The 27985-nt window shown below is 38.8% G+C and overlaps 4 protein-coding genes across 5 annotated transcripts; 2 read left to right on the plus strand and 2 right to left on the minus strand.

Moving 5' to 3' along the window:
- Positions 1 to 51: 51 nt before the first annotated feature.
- On the plus strand, positions 52 to 2067 carry LOC132793678 (adenylate kinase). Its single transcript, XM_060803713.1, has 4 exons — positions 52 to 301; positions 1130 to 1366; positions 1422 to 1589; positions 1657 to 2067. Exons 1-4 carry the CDS (start codon positions 200 to 202, stop codon positions 1870 to 1872), a joined length of 723 nt encoding a protein of 240 aa, XP_060659696.1. The 5' UTR covers positions 52 to 199; the 3' UTR covers positions 1873 to 2067.
- A 310-nt stretch (positions 2068 to 2377) lies between these two features.
- LOC132793669 (anaphase-promoting complex subunit 2) lies at positions 2378 to 5494 on the plus strand. The gene is made up of 8 exons (XM_060803697.1): positions 2378 to 2515; positions 2570 to 3053; positions 3112 to 3350; positions 3413 to 3593; positions 3658 to 4359; positions 4426 to 4689; positions 4756 to 4997; positions 5151 to 5494. Exons 1-8 carry the CDS (start codon positions 2453 to 2455, stop codon positions 5349 to 5351), a joined length of 2376 nt encoding a protein of 791 aa, XP_060659680.1. The 5' UTR covers positions 2378 to 2452; the 3' UTR covers positions 5352 to 5494.
- LOC132793674 (xyloside xylosyltransferase 1) lies at positions 5478 to 7237 on the minus strand. 2 transcript variants are annotated; one of them, XM_060803704.1, is made up of 2 exons: positions 7024 to 7237; positions 5478 to 6959 (listed from the first exon to the last, which is right to left on the minus strand). In XM_060803704.1, exons 1-2 carry the CDS (start codon positions 7043 to 7045, stop codon positions 5539 to 5541), a joined length of 1443 nt encoding a protein of 480 aa, XP_060659687.1. In that variant the 5' UTR covers positions 7046 to 7237; the 3' UTR covers positions 5478 to 5538. The 2 variants fall into 2 exon arrangements, with proteins under 2 accessions (XP_060659687.1, XP_060659689.1); XM_060803706.1 differs by having other exon boundaries at positions 5479 to 6959; positions 7028 to 7237.
- A 257-nt stretch (positions 7238 to 7494) lies between these two features.
- Positions 7495 to 27855, minus strand: LOC132793667 (obscurin). The gene is given in 38 exon segments (XM_060803695.1): positions 7495 to 7816; positions 7886 to 7991; positions 8052 to 9703; positions 9780 to 9912; positions 9975 to 10675; positions 10788 to 11369; positions 11450 to 11687; positions 11747 to 11932; positions 12058 to 12198; positions 12256 to 12425; positions 12497 to 12678; positions 12739 to 13040; positions 13105 to 14097; positions 14156 to 14348; positions 14478 to 14617; positions 14671 to 14882; positions 14949 to 15205; positions 15769 to 16137; positions 16223 to 16462; positions 16531 to 16645; positions 16705 to 16871; positions 17748 to 17822; positions 18028 to 18209; positions 18267 to 18372; positions 18441 to 19301; positions 19400 to 19595; positions 19597 to 19961; positions 20022 to 20206; positions 20268 to 20403; positions 20467 to 20552; positions 20771 to 20927; positions 20997 to 21305; positions 21661 to 23836; positions 23967 to 24059; positions 26122 to 26287; positions 26348 to 26518; positions 26716 to 26850; positions 27750 to 27855. Coding segments are annotated over 37 exon segments (12579 nt in total). The 5' UTR covers positions 26811 to 26850; positions 27750 to 27855; the 3' UTR covers positions 7495 to 7675.
- Between the last annotated feature and the right edge of the window lie 130 nt (positions 27856 to 27985).

Raw genomic sequence — 27985 nt, forward strand, 5'->3', positions numbered from 1 at the left:
ACGCGTGCTCTGTTATCACTTAAACCATAGTTCAAAATAGTTCAGTTCCGCGAATAGTTCGTTCGCTCATTGACGACTCAACCCTTGAACCTCGTATGAGACGGCTATTGTTATTATCAAGGAATATAACTAAAAGTTATGAATAGAGGTTAATACCTGCATACAGTGAAAGATATTAAAAATAAGCAATTATAAAACAATGGCGCCAAATGCATCAGTACCCGTGGAACGCTACGAGCCCAGCAGCGCTGGAGTCAACGCGATTCTTTTGGGCCCGCCAGGCTCTGGCAAAGGAACACAGGTGGGTGAAATATTATATAATATAACAGTGACCAGTGGTCGCGCTGATATTGATATCAAACCTATTCACAAGTAGATAAACATAGATACATACATATGCATGTATTTGTTATATGTATTTTGAACTTTCAAGCGATAGAAGCAATACATACAATAGGAATACGTATGTACATATGTATATGCCAGCATGCCAATATTTTCTCGGCCAAAGCCAAGCGGCTTCCGCTATAAATAGACAATTAAAAAGTAGATCATCTTAGAATGTGGTGCTGAAGTAAAGATTTAGCACCCAGCTCTAAGATGTTTTAACTTATTTTTGCACAAATGTATATAATAGCACACATATACTAAGTACACATACATGGCCATCGAGCAATTGAATACGAATTCACGCATGTTGCAAGAGATGCCTGATTTGACCTCTAACTGTTAAGGAAAGGTTTCCTAAAAATCACTCATCTATTAACCGACCGGAATAGTCGTTTAATGAACATTTCGAAAACCAGCGCAATACATAAAATAAATGTGTTTTTAAAATGCTTGAGTATTTTAATTAAATATGTAAAAAAGTAAGATAAAAAAGTAAACCTTTGTTCTTATCGATTTTCATAGTTAAAGCTAATACCATTGAATGATCATTTAATGTATGAATGAATGTATATAATGTCTCGATAGCACGCGCAGATTATGAAATTTTTAATTGCATTAGAATGAAATGTTCTTATCATTTATTCAAAAATCTATACATATGGACTATAATCAAATACTCGAATACTCACAAACGTCCAATGTTTATGTAATAAAATTATGAACTTCTCGTTTTTATTAGGCACCCATGCTAAAAGAAAAGTTTTGTGTGTGTCATTTATCAACCGGTGATATGCTGCGTGCAGAAATTTCATCTGGCTCTAAGCTTGGAGCTGAGCTCAAAAAAGTTATGGATGAAGGCAAACTTGTGTCTGATGAGCTGGTCGTTGATATGATTGATTCCAATCTTGATAAACCGGAATGCAAAAACGGATTTCTTTTGGATGGCTTTCCTAGAACGGTCGTGCAAGCTGAGAAGGTAATAACATTTTCTTTTTCGATTTTAATGTTTATTAATTCATAATTTTATGCAGCTTGATAAGTTGCTGGACAAGAGGAAGACTGGCTTGGATGCCGTGATTGAGTTTGCTATTGATGATAACTTGCTGGTCAGGAGAATAACGGGTCGATTGATTCATCAAGCAAGTGGACGTTCTTATCATGAAGAGTTTGCACCGCCGAAGATTGCGATGAAAGACGATGTAAATAATTGAAATATTTATTGTGTTATTTTTAATAATTGTAGGATTTTATTTATGGTTCCAACAGATTACTGGTGAGCCTTTGATGAGGCGAAGTGACGATAATGCCGAGGCGCTTAAGAAGCGTCTTGAATCCTACCACAAGCAAACTAAACCTTTGGTTGACTATTATGGCTTGAGAGGATTGCATTTTAAAGTTGATGCTGCCAAAAAATCAAGCGACGTCTTTTCTACGATTGACTCGATTTTCCTACGAAAATGTGCAGCGAAAGATAAGCTGTAAATTGCAAATTATCAACTTATACTGCTAGTTTTGATACTGCCTGTTATTTCATTTTGATAATCAAATAGTTGAATTTTGAATGTAATTATCAATAGTTGACAAGGTGGCACTGCAGAATTTCATTGTACAGATTTGAAAATAAATACGGGTTTATAAACTATTTCCAAATTATATTTTTTTAAACTTCACTTACTAATAATAAATAAATCTACCGATTTAATAATACCCTCAAAATGTTTTTCTTTTAAATTTGAATCTCGTGTGTTGATATTCGTAAATTAATAGCCGTTCTTTGAAAATCGCTGTGTGTGTTTAATAATTTTTAATATTATACACGAATCGATAATAATTAATTTTTTGTGATTTTTTTTAATATGATAAAATTGATGTTATTTAAACTTGCATATTAGAATAATGAGAAGATTTATTAAATTACCTGGATGTGAAACCTTCTGGTTATTATCGAAATGGTATATTTCTGGACGAAAATTAGTACTTTTGTTTTTTAGCTTGCGGTCACATTATTGAAAGCGTACATTGTTTATGTTGGTTGAACTCGTTATAAGCGCACAATAAAATAATGGGAGATTTTTCTGTAGTCTGGTCAGAGTTGCTAAAGATATTTCCTATTTTAAATGGCGAGGTAAGTCAGTGAAATAGTCATTACATATTTTTCGCTTATAGCATATGCCCGTAGATTGTGTATCCACTGCAAGAGATTGAAAAGGAAGTCTTTGAAGATGTTTACCGGCATCTGAATAGCCTGGGAAGCGTTGAGACATTTACGGCAATATTGGATTTGGAAGTTGAATCCACAGTTCGTAATATACTTGCCCCAAAATTGTGGAAACAATTGGCGTCCGATGCCGAGCCTAAAGAAAAGTCAGACCAAGTTATGACAATCGCAGAGATTACAGCAAAGGACGGACTTTTTTCTAAGTTCATCGATGCAGTAAACGAACTGTATGATGGGTATAGGTGCTTATTGGAAATGAAACCTCGCCTCATAAGACTGAATAAAAACGCAGCATCATCATCGGACGTGGAGAACATCAAATCCACTCTACGAAACGCATTGTTAGCTCGCTTGCCGCCCACTTTTAACAGCTTCATTAGCGACTTTTACAGTGTTCACTATGGTCTATTCACCAAGGACTCCATATTATCGTCGACGACAATAGGTAACTATCTCTTTGTTGTTACTGTGTTAATGCGACAAAATATTGTAATATCTTTTAGATTCTGAAGTATTTACTGAACTTCCTTGTCCTGGTTGCAATTATGATCATGATCAGTGTTGTTGCCAACAGCTTACGGAAATGGTGAATTCCACAAACTTAAAATTACTTGAGATGGGCTTAATTGATCGCTTAGCTGGTAGTGCTTTAACTATATTGATTAAATTAAAAATAAAAGAGCACATTAATGATACATGCCTTGGAATATTCGATAGAAGTCACCTAAAACAACTTGAAACCGTAAGTAAATTATTCTATTTCAAAATGTAGCATAAATGCTTTAATTTTATTTTAATTGACAGTGGATAAACGATGTGGTAATGACTTGGTTGACTAGCATATTTACCGAGTGGAGATCGGGGGATGACATTAATAATGAGCAAATCCCTGAATCTGTGCAAGCATTCAAAGTCAAATTAACATATTTTATGTATGAAACATTTGCACAAAATGTCATTAGTCAGTTCTTCAGCATAATTATAGGCAAGCTCATATAGTGTAATTTTCTAATAGTAGTTGTAGTTGCTAATAGCTTTTCCGTTTTCAGATTACCCAGACTCTACGCCAGCCATTGAGGACCTAAAAATTTGCATGGAAAAAATTGACATGAGAGTACATTTAACTGAATCATTGCGGAGTGCCTTAGAGGCCAGAATTTTGCATCCCGGTGTCAATACTATGGACATATTGACAGGCTACGTTGCGGCTATAAAGGCAATACGCCACCTAGATAACACTGGCGTGATATTAGAAATAGTTACTGCTCCTATCAAGGATTATTTGCGAAAGCGCAATGATACTGTCCGCAGAGTAGTCACTGGCTTAACAGAAGAAGGTCCAACAGATTTATCGGAGGAGCTGGCAAAAGGAGAACTCATCAAGGATGGCAAAGATGCGGGTCTCAACGAGTTTAGCAACTGGGAAAATTGGGAGCCTGATCCTTTTGGCATTGATCCTGATGTTTTGCAAATGAATAATTCGAAAATTATTCGATCTGCTGATATTATATCAATGGTTGTGGATATATACGGCAGTAAAGAGTTGTTTATGGTTGAGTACCGCAATTTAATGGCCGACCGTTTACTGTCTCAACTTGATTTCAATTCGGAAAAAGAAATTCGTAATCTGGAATTACTGAAAATAAGATTTGGAGAATCTCTCTTGCATAGCTGCGAAGTCATGCTCAAGGATGTAACGGACTCAAAGAGAATCAATGCTCATATTCATGGAGACGGCAACATCAATGAGAGTATGTTTATATTTGCTTGGATAATTAATGTAATGCTTATTATAAACACTAATATATTTTATTTAGGTACATTGTTTGATATAACATCATTAATAATTTCTGCGCAGTTCTGGCCGTCATTTAATAAAGAAAGTTTACAATTGCCTGAGGAACTAGAAAACGAATTTAAAAAGTTTACCAAAGCATATGAGTCATACAAAGGAAATCGTACTCTAAATTGGCGTACTGTGACTGGACGTGTCAATATTGTCATTGAAATTGGCGAACGAGTCATGGAAATGACTGTGCCTCCCACACAGGCAGTGATTATTTACCATTTCCAGCATAAGAGTACGTAGAGCTGACATATTTGTAAAGCCACTTTTAAATGAATTCTCTTTTTTTCGTCTTCAAAAGGCGTTTGGACTCTAGATGAGCTTAGCAGCCTGATTAAGGTGCCTCCATCTGCGTTAAGACGTCGCATTAGTTTCTGGCAAAACCATGGGTTGATTACCGAAACAGAGCCTGGTGTCTTTAGCTTATTGGAAGAGGAATCTGAAAAAATTGAATTCGAAGAAATGAATATTACAGATGCTGACGAAGAGGACTTGGAGTCTGCAATGGCATCTGCTAGTGACCAACGCGAGGAAGAACTACAAGTAATATATATAAACTATGGTATAACTCGCTTAGCAGTCCCGATAGAGCGTATGCGTCAAATTTTTGGCTGCTACTTAAATTGGAGAAAATGCAGCTAATCATATTATACTATATTTACAAGCTAAAACCCTAGTAACAATTATATTCCTCAGGTGTTTTGGTCGTACATTGTTGGTATGCTAACAAATCTGGATTCAATGCCAATCGATCGCATTCATCAGATGCTAAAACTATTCGCTTCTAACGGCGGAGGTGTTGAGTTCACACAAGATGAATTAAAACATTTTCTGCAGCGCAAAGTACGAGAGCATAAATTGCTATTTTCAGGTGGAGTTTATCAGTTGGCAAAGTAAATTATCGCCTTTTTATATAAGAGTTAATTTGATATTCCATTAAACATCAAAAGGTTATTTTAGGGCGACTGCAAGCCTTTCGCTGAAATTGTTGAATAAAAGCTGCAATTAAAATATGTACAATGCTATTTTATACAATTGCATTTATTTAATGAATACATGGGGTTTACATAGTTTTTCGTTTTTATTACTCAGGAATGCGTGTATTACAATTACCATGGTACATTTTGATAACGCCTTCGCAACGAAAGTACGCATCAAATATATTACTATAGCCGTGATCTTTCCACCACGTACAAAGCTGTCTATTCCATATACAATCTAATCTGTATATTAGGTTCGGGTACTCGTACCCGAGCAGTGTAAAAAAGTCCTGGTCACCTAGGTGTCCCTTGAAGGAGTATTTTGAAACTAATCTATGCACTTCGTATTGTGTGAGCACCTCCAAATATGTTTTTGAGTCGCGAATGCGATTTAAAAGCATAAGTACTACACCAGAATTAAGGCCCGGGTAACCATGACGCTCATGATTGTTGTGATTCGTTATCAATTTACTATTTTTATTGTTCTTAACTAATTGCATAGGATGATACGGATTCCCAAAATTCGATTTCGGAAATCGTACACGATAACGATAGAGTATGTGCCGATAAACTGGCGTAAGTTCCGGCGCCAGCCCAAATAGTTGATGGGGTAAAAATCTGTCAAATTCTGCAAACAATAACCGAACATCTGAACGAAAAACAATATCACAATCGAAGAGAATCGCGCGACTTATGCTTTTGTCGGCAATGCGATGCAAGCCAAGCGATAGGAAAAAAAGTGAATCGCTATAATATGAATTGGGCATGGAACTGAAATATGGAGACAGTTTGGCAGTTATATCCTGTATAATGTTTGAACATATCTGCACGTCGTACATCGTGTATATCACTATTCTACGAAATTTTCGAATTTTCCGTTGTAGTATGTCTAGCACAGACATCTCGCTCTCCTTATCAGTGATAATATGCAAATGCAGTTGCGCATTGGTGTGCTTAAATAAACTATGTGCAAATAGATCGAACTTCATTTGAAGACGATAGTTTTCTCTAGTGTATATAACAAATATATTATAGTCGGACGATGATGTTTTGTTCAGATGCATCGATGAATAGTTTAGTAGATATTGCATGGGCTTGACGATTGGATTATTCGAATTGGATGCGTCGCCACCTAGACCTTGTGGTTGTTCACTTTGAGGATAACTTGTCTGGAGCTTAGCAACATTTGTAATTTGATTGAAGCGACTGGACAGAAATACCGAGAATATCTTATTGCGAAACAGTAGATCCGTGTAAGTAAAGATGATGAGAAGACCAATAAAAATCAATGCCAATGATATCGCTAGCTTTTTTTGCCATCGACATCGAAATGTCGTCCACCTTTTAGGGCTTTGACGTGCTGCACTTCTACGGTTTACAATTAAGGTCACATTTTCGTGTTCGTCCAGCAGTTGAGACTTGCATTCCATATTAATATTGGCCGGATAGGTTTTATATTTCCGACTGATGTTGTAGAAAGCGTACTTTGCCATTTTAAGATCAGTAGTAATAAGTTCATCCGTACCTGCCACAATAATAACAACAAATTCCATTCAAAATTCAAATACAAATATTATACATGCACGTACATACACAAACATAAGTCCCCATTCAGCGCTTTTTGTTGGTTGACTTCACCGCAAACCAAATAATATTCAAATATTCATATTTCACTAAAACACACTGAATGGAAATTTTAGAAATAAAATTACAAAATACATATTTATTTAATAAATAGTTGAATTCAAAATCTAGAACATCAACATTTTCCTTTGATCAATAAACCTCCAATCCAGAGTGACCACCCGTTTAATTCTATATTACACCATAAAATATAAGCTCTCAGGGAGGGTTGCAAAAACATCGATTACCCTTGATTCCTGGTCATTTTATTGTCGATTAGAAATAATCGATATAATATGCCGGGGATTTTAAGTATTGAATTTAGTAGTACTGTGAAACTTACCTTAGATGACAATTATATTTAGTGTCCGAGTTAGACAGGCCTTTTTACCTTGTATGACCACTAAAGAGCAGAAAAGTCAGCACAGTTTTATGAGAAAGTGTAATTTTATTTAAGAAAATTTTATTCTTTTCAATGTTATTCATTGATACATATGACAGCCATTTATTTGATAGCATTTGAAAATAAAAAGGTATCTCATTTATTATTGTTTTTCTAATTGATTAACCAAAATACAGAAAGAAAGGCATATTAACAATTGTCGAGTAGTAATTTATCTAAAACGTTGTAAGCAGTTCCTCTTGGATGCTGTTAGAGCGAAGAAGTTGAGATGGGGTCGGTCCACCCTCAATCGAAATTAAGGGTTTGGATGTAGTAGCGGCTTTAGTTTTATACTCATGATACGCGTCATAGAAATTCTGCCAATAAGAATACGCATTAAATAATAAAATCTACGAGTGTGTAAGGAGTAATGATGATGGTCTTACCTTCAAACGACAACCCAGGAAAACGGCACGCTCACGCTTCCTAACCATATAATCGGAGGACATGAGCCATCTATGCTCCAGGCAATCGTCTGTGTAGGGTCGCTTACTGTAATTGGTATTGGTAATATTAGCACATCTATTGATGCGATTAAAAAGTGCAACTTACGTAGGATGACGCTTAAATAATTGCATAATGAATCGAGTTGCTTCTGGGGTGACCTCCTTAAATAGATTTTCGAATCTGTAGCGCACAAAGGAGATGTTCTGTTGAGTTTCATATTCGTCATTGCCGCGGAATGGACTGCAGCCCGATAAAAGCAAGTAAGTGAGTACGCCCAATGACCATATGTCACTTTGCGGGAAGATTGGCTCATCGTTCAACATCTCTGGAGGCTGGAAGTCCAACATGCCACATGGTGTCACCTTGACGCCCAGTTTATTAACCTTCTTGGCTGAGCCAAAATCAACCAGCTTGACCTGAATTGATCGCACTGATGCCATGACGACATTATCGGGCTGTATGTTTAGATGACAATAGCCACGCCAGTGCAGATATTGCAATGCGTCCAACAGTTGAGTGATGACACAAGCAACCATTTGCTCAGAGTACTCGTGACGGCTGCTGAAATAGGTGAGCACATCGGCGCCCTGCAATTTCTCCATCACAAAGATGGCAATGGGCACATTCATGGGCTTGTAGGCGCCAAATAAGGCTGGGATACGCTCATGTCGCAGCGTCTTGAAATTATCGAACTCGGCGACTATAGACTCTTCATTGTCATCGGTAACTTCAAAGATCTTAGCCACAACAACAGTATCTGTTGATTTCTGAATGCCCTTAACAATGGTGCTAAATTCACCGCGTGCAATCTCCGAGATGAAGCTATATTTGTCATTGACAGACGCATCTGTGACCCAAGTGGGTGGCTCTCTCTCGCAATGATAATCGGTGTGCACACGCTCCTCCTCGGGCAACACTTCCTGGCCTCTCTCCGTGAGTTGCTGCAAGTGCTTCATGGCCTTGGTGATGTGCACTTTAGGAGCATCTGGGCCAGAAGTCGCTGCATTTACAGGAATGCCCATTTCGCTCCAGCCGATGCGATTCTTCGACGAGAGTCGAATTTGATATTTCGTGTTCGGCTGCAGTTCGTGCAACAGATAAAATTCATGATCTATGTTGTCCGCAACGGTTGTCCACGAATCGCAGTTCTGCAATTTGTATTGCAGACTGTAGCACAAGACAGCTGAATGACCATCATCGCGTGGCTGCTTCCAACGCAGCAGTATCTCTGTGGCACTGGTCGCCGATACTTCCGGCGAGTCTGGAGCATCGGGCAGTGTTGCGACAACAATGCGGCATCTGGCTATGGTCTGGCCTACCTTGTTGCGAGCAACGGCCTTATAAATTCCAACGTCGAAATGCAACGCGGGCTCGAAACGCAAAATGGAACGACCGTCCTCATCGAACGTGATTTTGATGCGCTTGCTCTCCGACAGCACCATGTCATTCTTAAACCATTGCACGCATGGCTTGGGATCGCCGACGGCAAAGCAATGAATGTGCGCCGGCTGATTCTCAGTGATAGCTATGGTTTGTGGCTTCTCGCGGAAGAATGGCGGGTAGCCATCGCGTTGGCTTTCAATCATTGCGTCCGCTTCAGTATATTCATCGAGACGTGGTCCCAGCTCTGTTCGCAGACGTCGAATTGAGTACGAATCGTTGGCAGAATACATACTAATGCGACTGCGGGTACGTTCATCATCAATCTCCTCGTCCATGATGTCAGTAAAACGACGGCGTTCGCGAATAACCGGCAGCTGCAAGAGTTTCAAGAGTTTCAATAGTATTTGTATAATTACGGGTAAAAAGTGTGTGACATTTTTTCGCACTTACCGACCAGTCCACCGAATCGTTCAGTGCAAACGAAGGTGATCGTCTGTGGGCCACCTTCATGTACTCACGCAATCTTACGGGAAAACTAACATCTCTTAGCTGCAGCAAATAAGTATCGGGGCCATACTGATAGCTATACAATGATATAAAAATAAATACACTATGTATAGAGTTTGTATTTGGTTGTGCACTTACTGGCTTTCGGATTGAATGAGACCCAGCTCGTAGTCGGGATGCAGGAATTTGGAGACAACTTCCTCTCGCTTGGCGCGCTTGCGTGGTTCCACCAGCGGCTCCGGCGTACGCTCTGGCGTGTAAGAATGTCCACTTGGGTAGACCATTTTCGATGGATGCTGGAAGCAGCCGCTAAGCCGGCGTCTGCGGAAGTAGTTCTTGCAAGCAGCATTGGCGTACCAATCTCTAAAGTGATCGTAATAGTGTCTCAAACGATCAACGCCAATTTGATAATCATGCTCGGTTGCCTGGCGATCGAGCATGAAGAACCAAGGATGCTTCAATGCTGTTTTAACATCCATGCGCTCCTCGGGACTGTAGAGCAGTAAGCGGCTGATGAAATCACGTCCATCCTCCGAAATATGTGTCCAAATGGTGTCCTTAAAGTCCCAACGGCCTTCACGAATTTTGGTCAGGGTTTCTCTGTCATCGGCGCCCAAGAAAGGATTTCGGCCGCCAAGCAGCACATATGTGATCAAGCCAACTGACCACATGTCATGTGAAAAGTTGACACCCTCCTTATTGACCACTTCGGGAGAGACAAACTCAGGCATGCCATAGTCCAAGGTGGACAAGTTATGCTTGTTAATCTTCCTCGATAAGCCAAAGTCGGATATTTTAATGTGATCGCCACCAACAACCGAGATCAAAAGATCTTTGATCTGTAACAAAGTATTGGAATTTTAAGAAATTTGCATTTAGTTGCGAAAATATTTTAGACTTTTAGCTCATAATATTCGCTCAGTCTGTCCGTCAAAAAGAAATGTTCCTTACCGTTAAGCCCATGTGGCCCACGCCCAACTCATGCATATGCTCCAATCCCCAAAGAGTTTGGCGTATATAATTGGCAATATCGCGCTCAGTGTAATAATCTCGTCGCAGCAAGTTATCCCTGACAACTTCACCGCCAGCGGCCAGTTCCATGATGAGTGTGATTTGGCGATCTGTTTCATAAGCATCGTATGGACGGATCAAGTTCTTGTGATTGAACATATTCATAATATCCAATTCGTTAAGCATAAATGGACGCAGCTCTGGCTTGCCATACATAATCTTGGCAGCATAATTATCGCCAGTGGCGCGCTCCACGGCATGATAGGTAATGCCTTGTGTGCCGCGGCCAAGCTCATCACCGATATCGTACTTGTCCTCATAGCGCAGTTGCTTCGAACGCACGTACGGATGTCTGCCGTAGGTCTTATATATGTATTGATCTTCGTTCTCCTCAATGTGAACGGTCACGGAGGTGCTAATGGAGCCAGCAATATTGCGTGCACTCACAGAGTACAAGCCACCGTCCTTGATGATCGAATCATGAATAGAGAGCACATAGATGTCTGGATCGTAAGAGTTAATCTAAAAAAATAATATGAAAATTTAATAATTAACAAGTGACAAAGCTAGAGTGAAATGTACTTGAAGAAGCTTCCGCTTACCTTAATGCGAGAGGTGTCGGTTATCAGCTTCCAATCCTTGTACCAGTGAACTTCGGGCAGAGGAATGCCAATAATTCTGGCTTCAATGCGGCCATTTTTGCGCGACATGATGAAAGTTTCGTCAGGCCTCTTCAGGAATCGTGGGTACTCGGCGATTTCAAGGCGGACACGTTGTCTGGCCTCGCCGTGTTCGTTTGTTGCCACAGCCTCATACCAACCCACATCACGATCCAACATGCTGGTGAAATTAAAAATTTTAGTCTAATTAATTTGAAATACAATATCTTTAATACTCACCTGTTGACGAAGAGCGTCGCCTGTCCATTGCGGGTGTAGCTGTGATCAAAGCGACCACCGGATTCAATGGGATGATCGTTAAAGTAGAAAGTCATCTTAGGTTTGGGATAACCATAGACGAACCACATTAGCTCAGTGTTGTGACCCTTTACGCCGTAGGAAACGTCATTTTCACGCAGCAAAAACCTTAAAGAAACGGTTTTGCATTAATATATATCAAATCACTTAAAATGTTTTTAATACTATGTATACTGAAGATATGATTTTGTTTGGTTTTGGTGACCAAATGTGACATCTATTAGTGCACTTACTGTGGCGCTTGAGCAAGACCGTCATGGGGCGGGCGTTCAATATCAAAGTCCTTAGGGAAATAGGGTGAAGTCTCTGGTCTAAAGTCTGTACCTGGTGGCAAGTAGGTGTATGTTTTGGCTGGCTCAGGAATGAGTTTCGATCTATAAGTAATAACTTTTTTAAATGTTTGTTCAATAATTAATAATCATCATATAGACCTGTAGGTTTGTGTGTAGGGACTGGGATCGCTGACACCAAATTTGTTCTCGACGCGCACTCTGAATCTGTAATCCCTGAGTGGATCCAAGTTCCTAATCTCACAAGCACAACTGCGCACACCAGTTCTGATAGTGCGCCAATCTCCCTCGGGCAAGTCCATCATTTCGATCTAAAATTCATTTTGATGATAAAATATGTTAGTATGCAAAGCGATTACAAACCATGTTGGGCAAACTTTACCTGATAAGTAACTGGATAGCGTGGCGACAATGGGACCGATGGTTTCCAGGTCAAATTCAGACGACGATCGGTCATGCGGGAGATAATAGGACCATCTGGCAACGGCGGAGGAGCTCCGGACTTTTTGTATTGCTTAAAGTCCGAGTACTGATCGCCCAAGGGACGTTGATGGGAGTCCAACACTGCAAAAAACAAAACAGGTAATGTTTAAGATAAAACAGAATTGCGATTAAAAGACTCACCATCATAGAATAGTTCAGCTGTGCAAGTATCGTCACCATATGGATTGAAGATACGACAAGTGTAGCGTCCTACATCGGCTTCCGACACGTTCTTCATTGTTAAGCGAAGCAGACCATTTGGTTCCTGGTCAAGCGCAATGCGATCAGATGGGAACAGTTTTTGATCATTCTTGAACCACTCAACATCTGGTTCGGGATATCCAGTGGCGCAGGCAGTAAACTTTGCTGTCATACCGTCAAAGACATCGCAATCGCCAATCTTCTTAAGGAATACGGGTGGTTCAGAACGCATGTGTTTTTTGCTGCGAAAATAATGTTAAAAATTAGTGGAATTGAAAATGATACTAAGTATCTGAATACACTTACATTTCATTAACCAACTCGAGACGACCTTGAGTTATGTCCTTACCTTCCCTGTTCGAGGCAATGCATTTGTATTCGCCTTGATCGGATTTTTGGCAATCATTTACAATCAACTCATGATGATCGCCATCATTCTTGAACGTGTACTTGTCTGACACATTGATGGGTTTATTTTCAAAGAACCAGGTCAGTTCTGGATATGGCACACCAGAAACAGTTACAGGGATTTTGGCATTGTTGCCGAAAACTTGCTGTTGATCAGTGATTTTCTGGGTGAAAATTGGTGCCTTGTACACCTTACGAACATTTGCATTGCAGGATGACGTGTCCTCTCCGAGTGGATTGGCCAGTAGACAGGAGTAGACGCCCGAATCGGCTGCTTCAACCGGTTTTATGGTGAGACCGACATGCTTGCCATCACAAGTCATTAAGAGACGCTCGCTTGGCGCAAGCAAGACGCCATCCTTGGACCACACGATCTCAGGCATGGGATTGGCAATAAATGGTGCCGATAGCACCAACTCTTGGCCCTCATCGGCATTAACATCCCGCAGACCAGACACAAACTGTGGCAATTCCTCAGCTGCCGTTTCATCCGTCTTGGGTGCAACGTAAAGCTTCGCTTTCGAGGCAGTTGAACCCTCTGAATTTTGTGCAATTACTTCATATAATCCAGAATCAGAAGGTGCAGTTTTGTCCACAATCAAGCTAACGGTATTATCGGGATTTTCCACGACAGCAAAGTGTTTGTTATCAGGCGAGATTTCATGACCATTGTGGAACCATTGCAGTTTTGGCTTGGGATAGCCCACAACCTTAATGTTCATCTTAACAGGGAATCCTTCAACACTACTGGCATCCTGGAGTTCTGCGATAAACGAAGGCTTTGCCTCCCTGGCGACAACTTTCACCTCTGCGGCGCCCTCTTCCTCGCCCTCCTTATTGACAATCTTACATTTGTATAAACCAGCGTCATTACCATCGACCGTATCAATGCTATAAATAATGCATCGAATTGAAAAAGATTATATAATTATGAATATGAATTATTCACCTCAATCCAATTTGTCCATTAGGATTATTAATAAAGTTAATAGCTGAGCTGGGACGTAAGAGTACGCCATCCTTGTACCACTTGATTTCGGGAGCGGGGAAACCTATAACTTGTGCAGACAATTTCAAGGGCTCTCCAGCGATTACAGATTGACTTTCGATGGGCTTCAAGAACTTGGGCTGCATTTCATTAGCTATAATAAATAAATTTCAAAAACAAATACAGCTTAGAATTTATGCTGATATTTAAAGCTATAAAGAAAGCTTTATACTTTCATTTAAGTTATTTTGCTATTTGACGAGTAGAGGGTAAAATCACTTACGTTTCACAGCAACCGCACACAAAGCAACCTTTTCGCCGTGAGGGTTTGAAATGATGAGCTTGTAGGCGCCAGAATCATTTGGCTGACAATTGCTTATCTCCAATTTAACTAATCCTTCAGGAGAAGTGGTCAGTTTTACGCTGCAAGGAGAACGCGGTCTATAAGAATTCAGATTAATTATAATATGCCTCACCTTTGACTGGGTTTAACCTCCTCGCTGTCCTTAAACCAATGAACTGTTGGCAGTGGGCTGCCATCCACGGCGCATTCGAGAACAAGTGGCTCTCCTTGGACAACGTCAAGCGCACTGTTGAGCTTCTTGACGAAACTGGGAGCCAGCGACTGCATAGCCAATTTAAAGGGCACTTTGGTTTCGCCGATTTCGTTCTTGGCGACACAAGTGTACTAAAATAATCAAAGGCACAATGAATAACAAAATATTATCTTTACACCTTAAATATCTTCGCTTACTGTTCCAACGTCGGTAGCATTAAAGTGGGCAATGTCAAAGACACTCTCTACTTGATCCGATGCTATATCGGTCGATGCAGTGCTGTAAGCCTTCTGCTGGGTCAGACTATTAATGGCCTTCAAATCAATTGGCTTGTCGTCCTTTAGCCATTCCACTGTTGGCGTAGGAACGCCATGCACCTTGACGTTGGTCGAAACCGGCTTAAAGTCGTGGATCACTTGATTCTCCGGTGGCACGATGAATGTGGGTTTCTCAACTGAAACATAACAAATCAATTAGTCTCAATACATGTATTTTCTTTAATCTATAAATTAGTAACAGTTCTACTTTCATTCCATTAGTTACAATACTTGAATTCATGTCATTTCCATTACCATCCTGGAATATCCTTCCAGTTGAAATACAAGCAAACGATATTTATAAAGCCTTACAGTGTTCTTTTTGCAAGAATTACTTAAAATTAAGTTCTGTGTAATTTTGGTTAAAGTATGCCGAATATAAATATTTACAGAATTAATTTGAATTAATGTAAGAAAGTTCTATAAACCATATTTATATTAGTACAGTAATAGTATGCATGTATTTAAGGAAATTTTTGTTTTACCCCCTCCTGTTGTAGTTGCGCGCAATGTTTTTGGTTCGGTTTCTCCAAGGGAAATATTTTCTTTAGCTAAATTAAAGTTTCAGGTATGTATATGTGAGTATGTTTCGAATGTTGTGTGAGGGATTTATACGTAAGATACCATAACAAACATCGACTTTGGAAAGTGGATTTCGAAGGTAAATATTGAAAGTGATAATATCCAATTTGGTACTTACCAAGAACATGCAAATTGAATTCGCTATCAGCCCTGCCTTCAGAGTTAACAGCAGTGATCGTATATTTGCCATCCTCGGATGGTACAACGGATTGGAAAACAATCCTGTATTTATCGCCATCCACATCAGCGATCACCTCGCAGTTCTCGTTGTTGCACAAGTTTTCATTGCCTCTTGTCCATGTGACCTTTGGCTTGGGATTGGCAGGAACGAAGGCTTCGAAGCAGACTGTTTCACCTGGCAAGCACTTTAGATCCACCAGACCGGAGATTTCTGGCTTTGCTAGTACATCGATGGCACCATTTGTAGCGAATTCGCCATGCTTATTCTTGACCTTAAGTTCGTAACGCCCAGAGTCCTTAATTTCCGCTATAAAAATAAATATTCCCTTAGAATCCATTTCGAAATTCTGACACTGCTATGAACTTTAAGATTATAACTATAAGTATTATACCTTTAGGAACACTCAGCTCGCAAGTAAACTGCTTTAAGCCATGCTCTAATTCCTTAACTTCAGTCTTGAGCAGCAGCGCCTCGCTAGCTTGCAGTGGTTTGCCATCCTTAAGCCAAACGATTTCGGGCTTGGGATCAGCCGTAAATATGACAGTTTCATTGATAGCATCACCCTTCTTTAACTTGAGATCCTTTAAGCCGCTCTTAGATATCAACAGAGGTTTGCGATACTCAGCTTCCTCTACGGATAGTAATTAACAAGATTGTTAATAACAATGTATTTAGTAACTTCTTTGATTTTAGGCTTACTTGACAAGGACAGCACTCCCTGATGACTCTTTTCGCCTACTTTGTTCTGCACGACAACTTTGTATTCGCCAGCATCCTTCATTTCGAGTGACTTGACCTCTAATTTGTAGTGGTCCTGAAACATTTTAAATTCATGCCATCTGTATTTCAATTACATTCGAACTGTAAACAAACCCCGTCAACAGATAATGCAAAATGATCATTGGATTTGATTTGCTTGCCATCCTGATACCATAAAGCCTCTGGCTTGGGTATACCAGTTGCAATCACTTCGTATTTGAGTGGAAGAGTCTCAAAGCTACTCATTTGGAAGACATCGCAGTGGACAATTTCGGGAATAGCTGCAAGATAAATTTGGTATAATCAGTAAAATGTTTACTGAGAATGCATGCAAACCTTTCCATTCATTTTAGTTAATTTCTTGTTGCATTTCATATTAATCATTCACATTATGTACACATTCTTAACTTAACGTGCATCCCGTTATAGAAAGGGCATAGGCACGATTAATACTATTATATACACTTATTTATTCGTATTTGGCTGAAAATAAAATTTACTGCCAGTGTTTTGTAAATTGAAGACTCTTAAACTCTAAATGAAGTTCCCATCTTTTATACTGCAATATCTTATAATTAAGTAAATTAGTTCAATACATTTTATACATTCTTAAGCTTAAAGAGTTTCCGACACTCTAGAAGCCTTACTCTAAACCTTATAATTAGCAAGTTAGTTTTATACAGTTTGTACATTCAGTTAATGGTTAAAATTTATATAAATATTTAGAATATGTATGTGGTCTTTGCAATTACACTCAATTGTTGATATGTTTCAGTTCACATCATTCTCTTTGTTGCAAGTTATTTCAAGTTCTGCTTTATATGTATATGTATTTGATGTTTCCATGCACTTACTGTTCGCAGAAAACCTTACTAATGTAGTCCCCAGTATAATTTCTGCGTTAGTCTGATGAGGAGTAGTTTCATTTTCCCCAGAGCATTTCATTTCATTGCGAATACATGCAACAATTATTATAATTCATTAAACAGGCAAGTTGTGCTCCATTCTTGTACAACACTTACTTAAAATTATATTCTGTGTAATTTTTGGTTATAGAAGGCCGAATATGTGTATTTACAGAATTAATGTGAAGCAATTGGTTCTTAAGATATTAAAGTTTAGTGTATGCATGTATTTAAGGAAATGTTTTATTTTACCCCCTTCTTCAGGTTGTTCTGTAGTGGCGAGCAATGTTTTTGTCACGGATTCTCCAATGGATATATTGTCATTGGCTAAATTAAAATTCCATTTATATGTGAAAATGTTCCAATATTAAATAAGGATCTATTAGTACCAAATACTCCGTAGTTTAAAAACTCGGAATTACCATAATTATGTAAGTTTGAAAATCGGTTTGGGATATGGATTTCAAAGGTAATTTTCAAAGATTATACATAACTTCACAACTGTTTTTGTTTATATTGTTTATATACTTACTTAGCACCAAAACTTTGCAGCTTGATGTTGTCTCTCCAATAAAATTGGCAGCCTTAACTTCATAAGTGCCAGCATCTTCGCTCTTAGACAGATTCAATGTCAAGTAATAATTTTCAATACGTTGTGAATCTCTCTTGATTTTGATGCGAGCATCTTCATGAATTTCATGACCATTTTTGAACCTATATTATATAAACATACATTAATATAATACTTGCTTTTAATTTTTTAAAATATACCATTTGACGTTAGCATCGGGAGTGCTGTAAATTTCGACTTCCAAAGTTAAAGATTCGCCCTCCTTGACCTCAACATCTTTCAAGCCTCTGCGTATTTTTGGCTTGCCTGGGAATTTACATAATTTCAAATAAAAATTAATTAATGCGTTTTGTTATGTGATGTGAGATACTTACAGTTGACGGTCACGGTGCAAGTGTCCTCAAGTTTGCCATAATCATTCATGATCTTGCAGCAGTAGTTGCCCTGCATGTTGGTCGCCACATCCGTAAGAATCAATTTAAAGTCATTACCATCTTGCACTTGACGGAACTCATTACGCTTCTCACTAATCTCAATGCCATCAATAAACCACTTAATGTGTGGCACGGGATAGGCATCGATGCCCACAACAAGTTCGACATTTGTGTCGCCCTCCTTTACTGTAATATTCTGCAGTTTGCGTGTGAATTCCGGAGCACACTTCATCAGCAGCTGAGTTGAGCTGGTTGCCGAGCCATGCTCATTGGTCGCCTTCACGGAATATTCGCCAGCATCAACACGAGTGGCTCCAGTTATCTTCAGGGTATAAGTGTTGCCATCGCAATCGATCTTGTATTTCTTGTCGGACACCTTAATCTCCTTGCTATCGTGATACCATGTGAGCTTGGCCTCGGGGAATGCATCAACGCGAACGGACATCTGTACGTTCTCCTTCTCTCCATGAATGTATTCACTCTCAAAGTGTTTGACAATAACAGGCTTCGATTTGACTGTGCAATTCCAATACTCGGCCGTTTGGCTGATAGTGTTTGTGGCCTTAATCGAATAATTGCCAGATTGCGACAGCTTAATATCCGAGATTTCGATAACAACTTTCTCCACACTCTTGGCAATGGTAGACGATGTGATCTTTACATTCTTTTCACCAGACACTTCCTTGCCGTTGTTGGTCACACTGACTTCAGGCGTAGGGAAACCCTCAATTTCCACCTCCACTTTGACAGTCTCGCCAGCCGAGCATGTGATGTCGGACACCTTCTTGATCTTAGGCGGAGCTGCAAGTAGTTAAAAGCAATAATGAACAACGGTCAATTTTATAAGTTTTAAGTTTGTTGGAATTAACAGCATCAATTTTAAGTATTTTCTCCTTTACCTTGCACAACCAAGCTAATCGAGCTCTGATCCTGTCCCAGCTCGTTGACGGCTTCAATGGTGTAAGCGCCAGCGTCTTCGGTACCGATATTCTTAATAATCAGCGACATGCTTTCGTCGTCCTCATACATGAATTTGTGGCGGTCATCAACCTGAACAACTTCTCCCTCATGCTTCCACAGCACGGCGGGCTTGGGGGAAGCCCTTGCATTGCAGCTCCAATATAGCTGAACCGCCAATACTGGCGTTCGCCTCGCGATGCTCGATTACCAGAGTGGGTTTCTCTGGCTCACGGTTGAGGGTTTGAATGGCACCTTGAACAGAGAGTTCAGCGCTGCACGAGATGTTTCCTGTTGTGGTTTGAGCCACACAGGTATAGATGCCAGCATCTTCGGGCTTCACATGTTGGAATACCAGAGCCAAGGAGTCCTCATCGTCGCCGAACAGTACCTTGAAACGTTCTTCAGGATCGAAGTCCTCGCCATTGCGTTTCCACGAGAATATAGCTTTCTCGCCAGGTGGTAAAATTTGACCACTCAGTGCACCAAATGGATTCTTGAAATCTGCAAAAAAAATTTAATAATTAAAATACATTTTTTTTTTTATTATTTACTATGCCTTACCAATGGTTGTGGCTGTGGCCTCGCAGGATGCTTCACCGTGCTTATTAACAGCCTTACAGGAGTAAACACCGGCGTCGTCCTTTTGTACGTCTTCAAAGACCAACTCATAGAAGCCTAAATAATCCTTATCCCTAATGATCTGAATTCGATCATTGACTTCCAGTATTTCTACATTATCCTTGAAGCTAATTGCAAAGTAAATAAATAACATTTAAAGTCTAAACATAATTTTTAGCGTGTACTTACAATTTCACTCTTGGCTTGGGATCGCCCAAGATCTTAATCATAAAGCGAAATAGCGTATTTTCAATCATTTCCGCATCTCTTAAGCTAACAAGAAATGCTGGCGCTACATTGGTTTTAGTCTCGTCATGGCCAGATACTGCAATAGTGGATTAAATATTTGGAAAATTGTTGAATAATAAATGATAATATGGATACCAACCTTGGCCAACTGCAAGCTGTGCAGTAACAGTCGTTGTTTCAGATGCCGTCTGGGCACGAACAGTATAAGTTCCAGCGTCATTTTCGCTGCGAAAGTAAAATCAGAATGTTTACTACAATTTTAGAAGCTATTCTAGGCTTAAACTTAGAATCATAATATTCATTAACTTTAAGTAATGGCAAACATTTTTATCAAAGAAAAAAGAAACGGAAAGAAATGGAATGATCAATTTAAAGTAATCTAGCTTATATTTAATATAACTTATCTTACAATTACATTTTTCGTGAAATATTTATTAACAAACCTGCAGTTCTTGATGTCTAAGCGATACGAGTTCATCGGTGCACTAGTTTGAATAATGCGATCCGCTAGACGATCATCCAAAGGCTTGTTATCCTTCAGCCAGGTAACTGAGCCAGGTTGTTCTTTGAACTGAATTTCGAAGTGCGCAGACTCGCCGCCTTCACAAAGCAATAAGGTAAATATAGATGTATATGGTGCATTCCAATTTAGGTATTCAATTCACTCACTTTCCACTTGCACACTTTTCAGCATCTTTGCGACCACAGGCTTTTCGATAGAGCGCGGCGGAGCGTCGTCCGCTAGATAGGATGTACCACGCCTGCTAGCACGCGATTCGGCACGCGAATAAGAGGTTCGACTCTCGGCACGACTTTCAGCACGACTCTCGTTGCGACTGCCGCCTAGCAAGGTCGACGAATGCGCCTCAATGCGATCCAAAGTAGTTCTCTCACGTCGCGAACTTATACCATACTGTTTGCTCTCAACAGTGCTGTCATACGATGTTCCTCTATCGTAATCCCTGGTCCGGCTGGTCTCTGTGCGGCAAAGGATGTAAATCGATTAGCACCACAATCTTAAATTGTATTTTCCAAATTGGTATTAGCCACAAGAGGAATAGGAGAACGTTATCGGATAGTTCGGAAGTTACGAGAGTTATGTTACAATTGAGAAATGGCGGAAATACACATATAGCTTAGACAGGAAAGAATGTCTGCTGAATGAAATAGATGTGTAGGTAGGATATCTTTATTTGATGTTCAAGTAAACACACATACTTAACACAAAACATTATTAACACGAAGAAGTCTTGGTCAACCCTTGAGCGAAGTTCATATAAGTATACATATTTATTTTTGATTTTGATTGGTTGTTGTTTTGGGTTTAACTTACTTTCGAGACGACGTCTGGAAGCCAGGGAGTACCCAGAATAGTTATCATCCATAGCGCCAACGCTTTGACCGCGTTGTGTCTCGATATCGGCACTTGACTCTCTGAAATCGTCAGCAATAGACTCAATAGGATATTCGCCATCGAGTTCGCATAGAATATTTACAGGCTCTTCGACAATCTCATAGATTGGTCGTTTCTTTTTAATGGGCGGTGTAAAGATATGAATAAAATCGCGAGCTTTCGCTTTTTTTACCGTGTCTTGTGCGTAATTCGTGGAGTCAGCAGATTTTAATACTGTATTCTTAATGCTACGCATTTTTTGCTTAGCATTGCGCAACGATGTATCGGCGCTCGATTCCTCATAGATGCCTTCAAGAAAGTTCTGGGTCTTTTGCTCGAGGCTTTCGGTATAGACATGGACACGCTTGATGGTTGGCGGTGGTCGCGGTGGAGGTGATGGTGGGCGTGCTTTAATTAGTAGAATCTCGATGCTCGTTTCATACGCAATAAGCGGAAGCGGTTGAAAGAAGCCAGGCATTCGAATAAAATGTGGTGGGATGGGCGGTGGTGGCGGACCCTGAGCTGGACGATCTCCACGATCGCCTTGACCGCTTCTGTATGCGATATTGGCCAGCTCATTGTTCCACCGAGTTAATGAAGCCGCGTCGGTGATGTTAGTATAGTTAGAGAATCCCTGTCGGCCCTGGGAGTTTTGATTTACGCTATCGCTATCTTGTTGCTGGGATTCGTTATAGCCAACAATATGTTTCAATTCAATTGGCTTATGCTTATGCTTGTGCTTAGTGGTAGTTATAGTGGGTATAAGGCAATTTTGGGGTTCGTCTATTGGATCACTAATTCGAATTGTTGGAATTGAACTGGACTGGGGCTCTTCGGTGTCCTTACCCTCAACAGTTTTATGTATATCTTCTGTGGCAATTTTCTTCAGCTCCTCAGTTTCTCTGACATTATCTTGTTTGATTTCAACTTGATTTGTTTCTTGCTGTATAGTTTTTTTGGCTGCTTCTACTTCTACTGAAATTGCTTGTTTTGAGGACTCGATGGATACTTCTTTCTTTGATTCTTGCGATACTGCACTGATTGGTATTTCCTTATTTGATTCTTTTGGAGCTGTACTTATTAATTCTTGCTTAGTTGATTCTTTTACTGTGACTACTTCTATACTAGATGATTCAATTGTTTCTTGCTTTTTAATTTCTTTCGACGCAACAGATATTTCTATGCTAGAAGATTGAATAGATTGTTCTTTGTTGGATTGCTTAGTTGACTCTATATTGACTGCAGGCTTTGAGGGTTCGCTTAGACCTTTAGGAGGTTCAGCATCGACGATGTCTTTCCTTTCAATCGCTACTGCCTTAAGTGGTTCAGTTTGCGTATGCTGTGGCTTGGGAGCGGGTTGATCAGGTACAGATTTAACCGTGCTTTTCGGCTGATTGGGGCCCTGTTGACTCTGTTGAAGTTTGTAGAGTTCAATGGATTCCTTTTCAAATTTAAGCAGTTCTTGCTGTTCTAACTGCAATCGTTCTTTTGTTTCTTTGCTTAAGAAGTAGTTTTCGGCCACGTCAGAAGGACGAGTACCTGCGTTTGGATCGTGAGCTTCGATTTTTTGCGGAAGCCGAAGAATTAATTCACATTCGGTATTGATATTTGTCGAATCGACTTTCAGATCATCTGCATTGTGCTCTTGCAGTGCGACTTCGTGATTGATATATGAGCGAATTTCGTTATACCAAATCAAATGACTATCCTCATTGTGAGGCTTAATCAATATGGGCAAATTATCATCTGTGGTTTTTGATGAGATGTAAATTTGTTTCTCATCTGCTCGATGCTCAACATTACAAAGTGGAAGTTTGATGATATTTTGCAATATGAAAACGGATTTCTTATCAGTTATTTTGCGAACTTTTGTGACCAGAAGTCTCGATTTAAATAGAAAGCAATAACGATCATGGGTCTTTCCCTCCTTATCAATAACTGTACACCACTCGTGCAGCAGTAGACGGCCCAACTTGTAAACGTTACCTCGATAGCCTTCAATATTTGAAAGAAATCGATTATCATATGCTCTACTAGGCACGCTAAGCATAAGCTCTAAGGCCCGCTCTAAGTCCCTAACATTCTCTTTCAAGCATTGCGATAATTGTATTAGATCCTGTGAATTGAAATTTAAAACAATTAAGATAAAAATATGAAAAATGTTTTATGACGTATGACTGATTGTAACACGCAAGTTTAAATAGATAATGTATAAAATTGTATGCGAACACTTAATGCATTCAAACCTTGAATAGAAGTTTGTAATCGTTTATTCGCTGAAGTGGTAGCTTTAGGTGCTCAGACAGCAATTTATCGTCTCCTAGATTCGAAGAAAGTCCCTGCAATGAAAACAAGGCCGCCATTTTAAAACAGGGTAAAGTTAAATTTCGATAGATCGATTACTAATAGCTGAACTACAAAACAATAAATGAACTAGTTTCTGTAACATTGACCATTTTGCTCATTAAAGATTACCCGCACTGTGGGCTCGATATGCATGTATATGTATGTAACAAATTTGCCCATGTCATCTTTCTATGCCGAGAATAACAACACAAAATGAGGCATCAGCCGGTAGACACCTGTGAACTTATGCACATACATACGCTGGCGCCACCTTGCAGGTATTGTCTGTGTGTGTCGATGTATGTGTATTTTGCTTGTGGGATGTATTTGTGTTTGGTGGCTTATGTATGTGTGCATTTTAGATGTGCATACAGTGCAGCTCCTTGTCTAGCACACTTGTTTTTCATAAATGGTGGGTCACAGCATATATGAAACAAGGCATACATATCCGCAAACTTGACGCACTATTAAATTTGCTAGAATTCAGATCAAGATCGAATAACAAACCACACATTTTGGCAGGCCTAAGATAACCATTTTGTTTCTTCTGCTTTTATTAAGTATTAAATATAAACATACACGTATTCACTAATTTATATGCACACATACACAAATAAGAATTCACTGTGGGATGTTATAACGGATATATATGTATGTATGTGTATGTGGGAGAGCTAGCGAGAATGTGTATGTGTACTTGAATATACAAATTTATTTTAGCACGAACTTTTCAACGAATGTAGACACACATACACGCACCCACAAATGTATAAATATTCATATTAAAAAAAGAATATTCTATTGCTTATTATTTATAATGTTGCATAACTGAGAAAATACTGTGACGATTAAACCGAAGAAAAGCAGAACGAACGGAGGAACGGATTTTGAATTATTCTTTGGAATGCCATCATTTATTTTTAAGGTGTAAAATGTTCATATGTGCCCATACACATTTAGTATCTGTGATAGATTAAATATGATTAAAATGTGTAGGTACCAAAGGCAAATCCACGTGTGGAATGAAATTAACACACGACGAAACGACGGCAAACACTACTCAAAACACACTGAAATGTGCAAAAGCTTTAATATTTAGAAACGCCTGGTTTTAAAAATAAACTGTTATATTCTCGACATACACGCACACACACTATTCGTAAAAGCATTGAACATATGGCCGGCCAGTGGAAATCGAAACACATATTGCAAATATTGCACCCTACTTTGTATCTATGTATGTATCAATATGTACATGACATATCTTCAAATTCCCACATTCATTAATTCATATATATATATGTACATACATTCGAACTAATGATATACATACATATGTACGTATGCATATATTATTTTTACGTTTACGACATTGGAAAACTTACTCCGTCAAATTTGCGAGCAAATCAAACAGTCAAATAGTCGCCTGTTACTCATTACTATTTATAATACCATTTTCTTGTGGAGAAAAGTGCAGAGAAGACGCAGACAGAGACACAGACACAGACACAGACCTCAGACGCAGCATACACACAATAATAAATTATTTCTCGCAATTTTTATTTAGTCAAAATTGTATGTTTGTCTTGTGCTTATTATTTATAATGTTTCGAACAGAATCCAATAATGATTGAAGTGCTCTCTTGCTACCCACAAAGTTTACACTATTTACAATTCACTTTAAAACGAATGCTCGACACGCAGACACCAAGTACTTGTGCCAAAAGAAATTCAAAATTCTAGTGAACAATACTAAAAATATACCCTTGTGTTATAGTGATATGAAAATAGGAACTTGAAAAGTTCGTCTCCACAGCGAGAGAATTCTTAAAAAAAAGTGGTTTTTCACTATATTGTCCAAGTACTTCAAGTGCTTTTATAATGCAAAATGCATTATCATCATTGGTAGTTTGTCTATTCGATGAGAGCGTTAAGTAAGAGAAGTAAAAGGCAGAACTCTCACCCAGTTTCATGCATACAAGTGGGATCTCTAGTGTGTGGAAAATACACCAAAAATATCATAAGGCAAGTTGTCTACTAAGAGATATCACGTACTTGAAAATAGTTCTGGCAGTCGGCATTGGTCGAGAGGAACTCCTGGGCTAAAGGTTCGTTTTGACAGTACTTCACATGCTTATCAAAATCGCGTTCAAGTCGCAAAAAAGTTTTAGCAACCATATTCGGCTGATGGCTGTAGCATTTTAGGCCTTCCTTTAGCACCCTGTAAAGATGGAGGTGGTTGGCAAACATCATCAAAATATTTAACTTTCAAAATCCATACGTGTTGTGAAATTCGGCGATTTGCAAGAAATTGCAAAAAATGACGTCTTTATTGTCCTTGACCGATCTTGGGACGGTTGGTTTGTCAATGGCCTTGATGTACTTCTCGACTACATATTGCAAGTCTCTGGAGAATTCTTCTTCCGTTTCAATAAGCTCTCCGATGATAACGCTAAATATAAATTGACCAAAATATACAGGTTTATAAATAGAAATATGAATACCATATACAAAAAAAAAAAAAAAACTATATCTACGGTGAGAAATTACTTTTAAATTATTGTAAATAATTCATTTTGTGTTACAATTTCTAATTCCTTATATATAATTACTTTTTGGAATATTAAAGCGTTACTTCGATTTGCTTACCATTTTTTAAACTCCAAATCTTCGCTTTCCTTACCATTTAAGGAAAGCGAGTTAGGATTCATATCTAATAACTCCATTGCAATTAGATTCTCCATTGCTGATGAGTTCTAGGTGTCAAATGCACTTATAAGTCATCTGAAATATCACAAATAATCCAACAATTGCATGAACATACGGCAGAATATTAATTTCTTGTCAATGAATCATGCTTTTTTATTCACTTGTAAGTAAAGTTTAACGGTTTCGATAATATCGACAGAGCTATCGATATATATATCTAGCTCCATCTACCACACACGCACGCACAAGTAAAAACTAACAATGCATTCACTACGCGCCGATAGATGGCGCCAGTGCGGATTTCCTTTCACTGCATTTTATTGCCCGAAATTTTTATTGAAATAAACTTGATATGCGGTGTCCGAAGCACTTGCCAAATGTTTCTATTGCTAGCTTTCTGGGATCGATAGCCTGATAACCCGATAGCCCACTAACCCAAAAATATATATATAAATATATATATTTTATTTGTGCAAGGCAAATATTTTGTGGGTTCTTTTCGAAAATGATTGACACTCAGCTGTAATTGTTTGTCTGTTTTTTTGAAAGCATAATAATTCGTAAACGGAAATACGAAGATCTTTTTGTTTTGCTTGTTAGACAGCACATTTTATTTGTTTTATTTTTATATTTTGCAGCCCATTTGACTTCACTTTGAGTTGTATATTTTTACACTAATTGCACTAATTATTTAATAAATCAATCACTAACCAACAAAAAACCAATTTCAGGGAGAATAAAACGCGCGAATTTGATTTGAAAACGTTGCGAGGTGATTTGTGTCTCGAAATCTGGTAAATTAAGTTAAAAATTTGTCGTTTTTGTCGTTAAATTATTTTTAGAAATTGTTAACACACACATGTGCATTCACTGCATAGGAATGTACTTATTATGTACAGTACTCTACGAGAAAGAGTACCAAAATGTACCCATGTACATAGATATGTACATATAAATTGCATAATATTATGTACCGGTAATAAATCTCGTAACTAGGCAGTTGTCATCACTTGTAGATCTTGACTCACTGAATTAACTTTTATATACATACATACATACATATATATATATATATATATATATATATATGCGATATTTTATTAAAATAAAATATATATGTATATAAATATAATGTGGGTTTTCCGTTCAGTTTGCGATGATATTAGAAAGTGCCCCGACGAAACTGCAATGAATTTAACTGCATCTCAAG

This window comes from Drosophila nasuta, chromosome 3 (genome assembly GCF_023558535.2).
Source record: "Drosophila nasuta strain 15112-1781.00 chromosome 3, ASM2355853v1, whole genome shotgun sequence".
Classification (NCBI taxonomy): domain Eukaryota; kingdom Metazoa; phylum Arthropoda; class Insecta; order Diptera; family Drosophilidae; genus Drosophila; species Drosophila nasuta.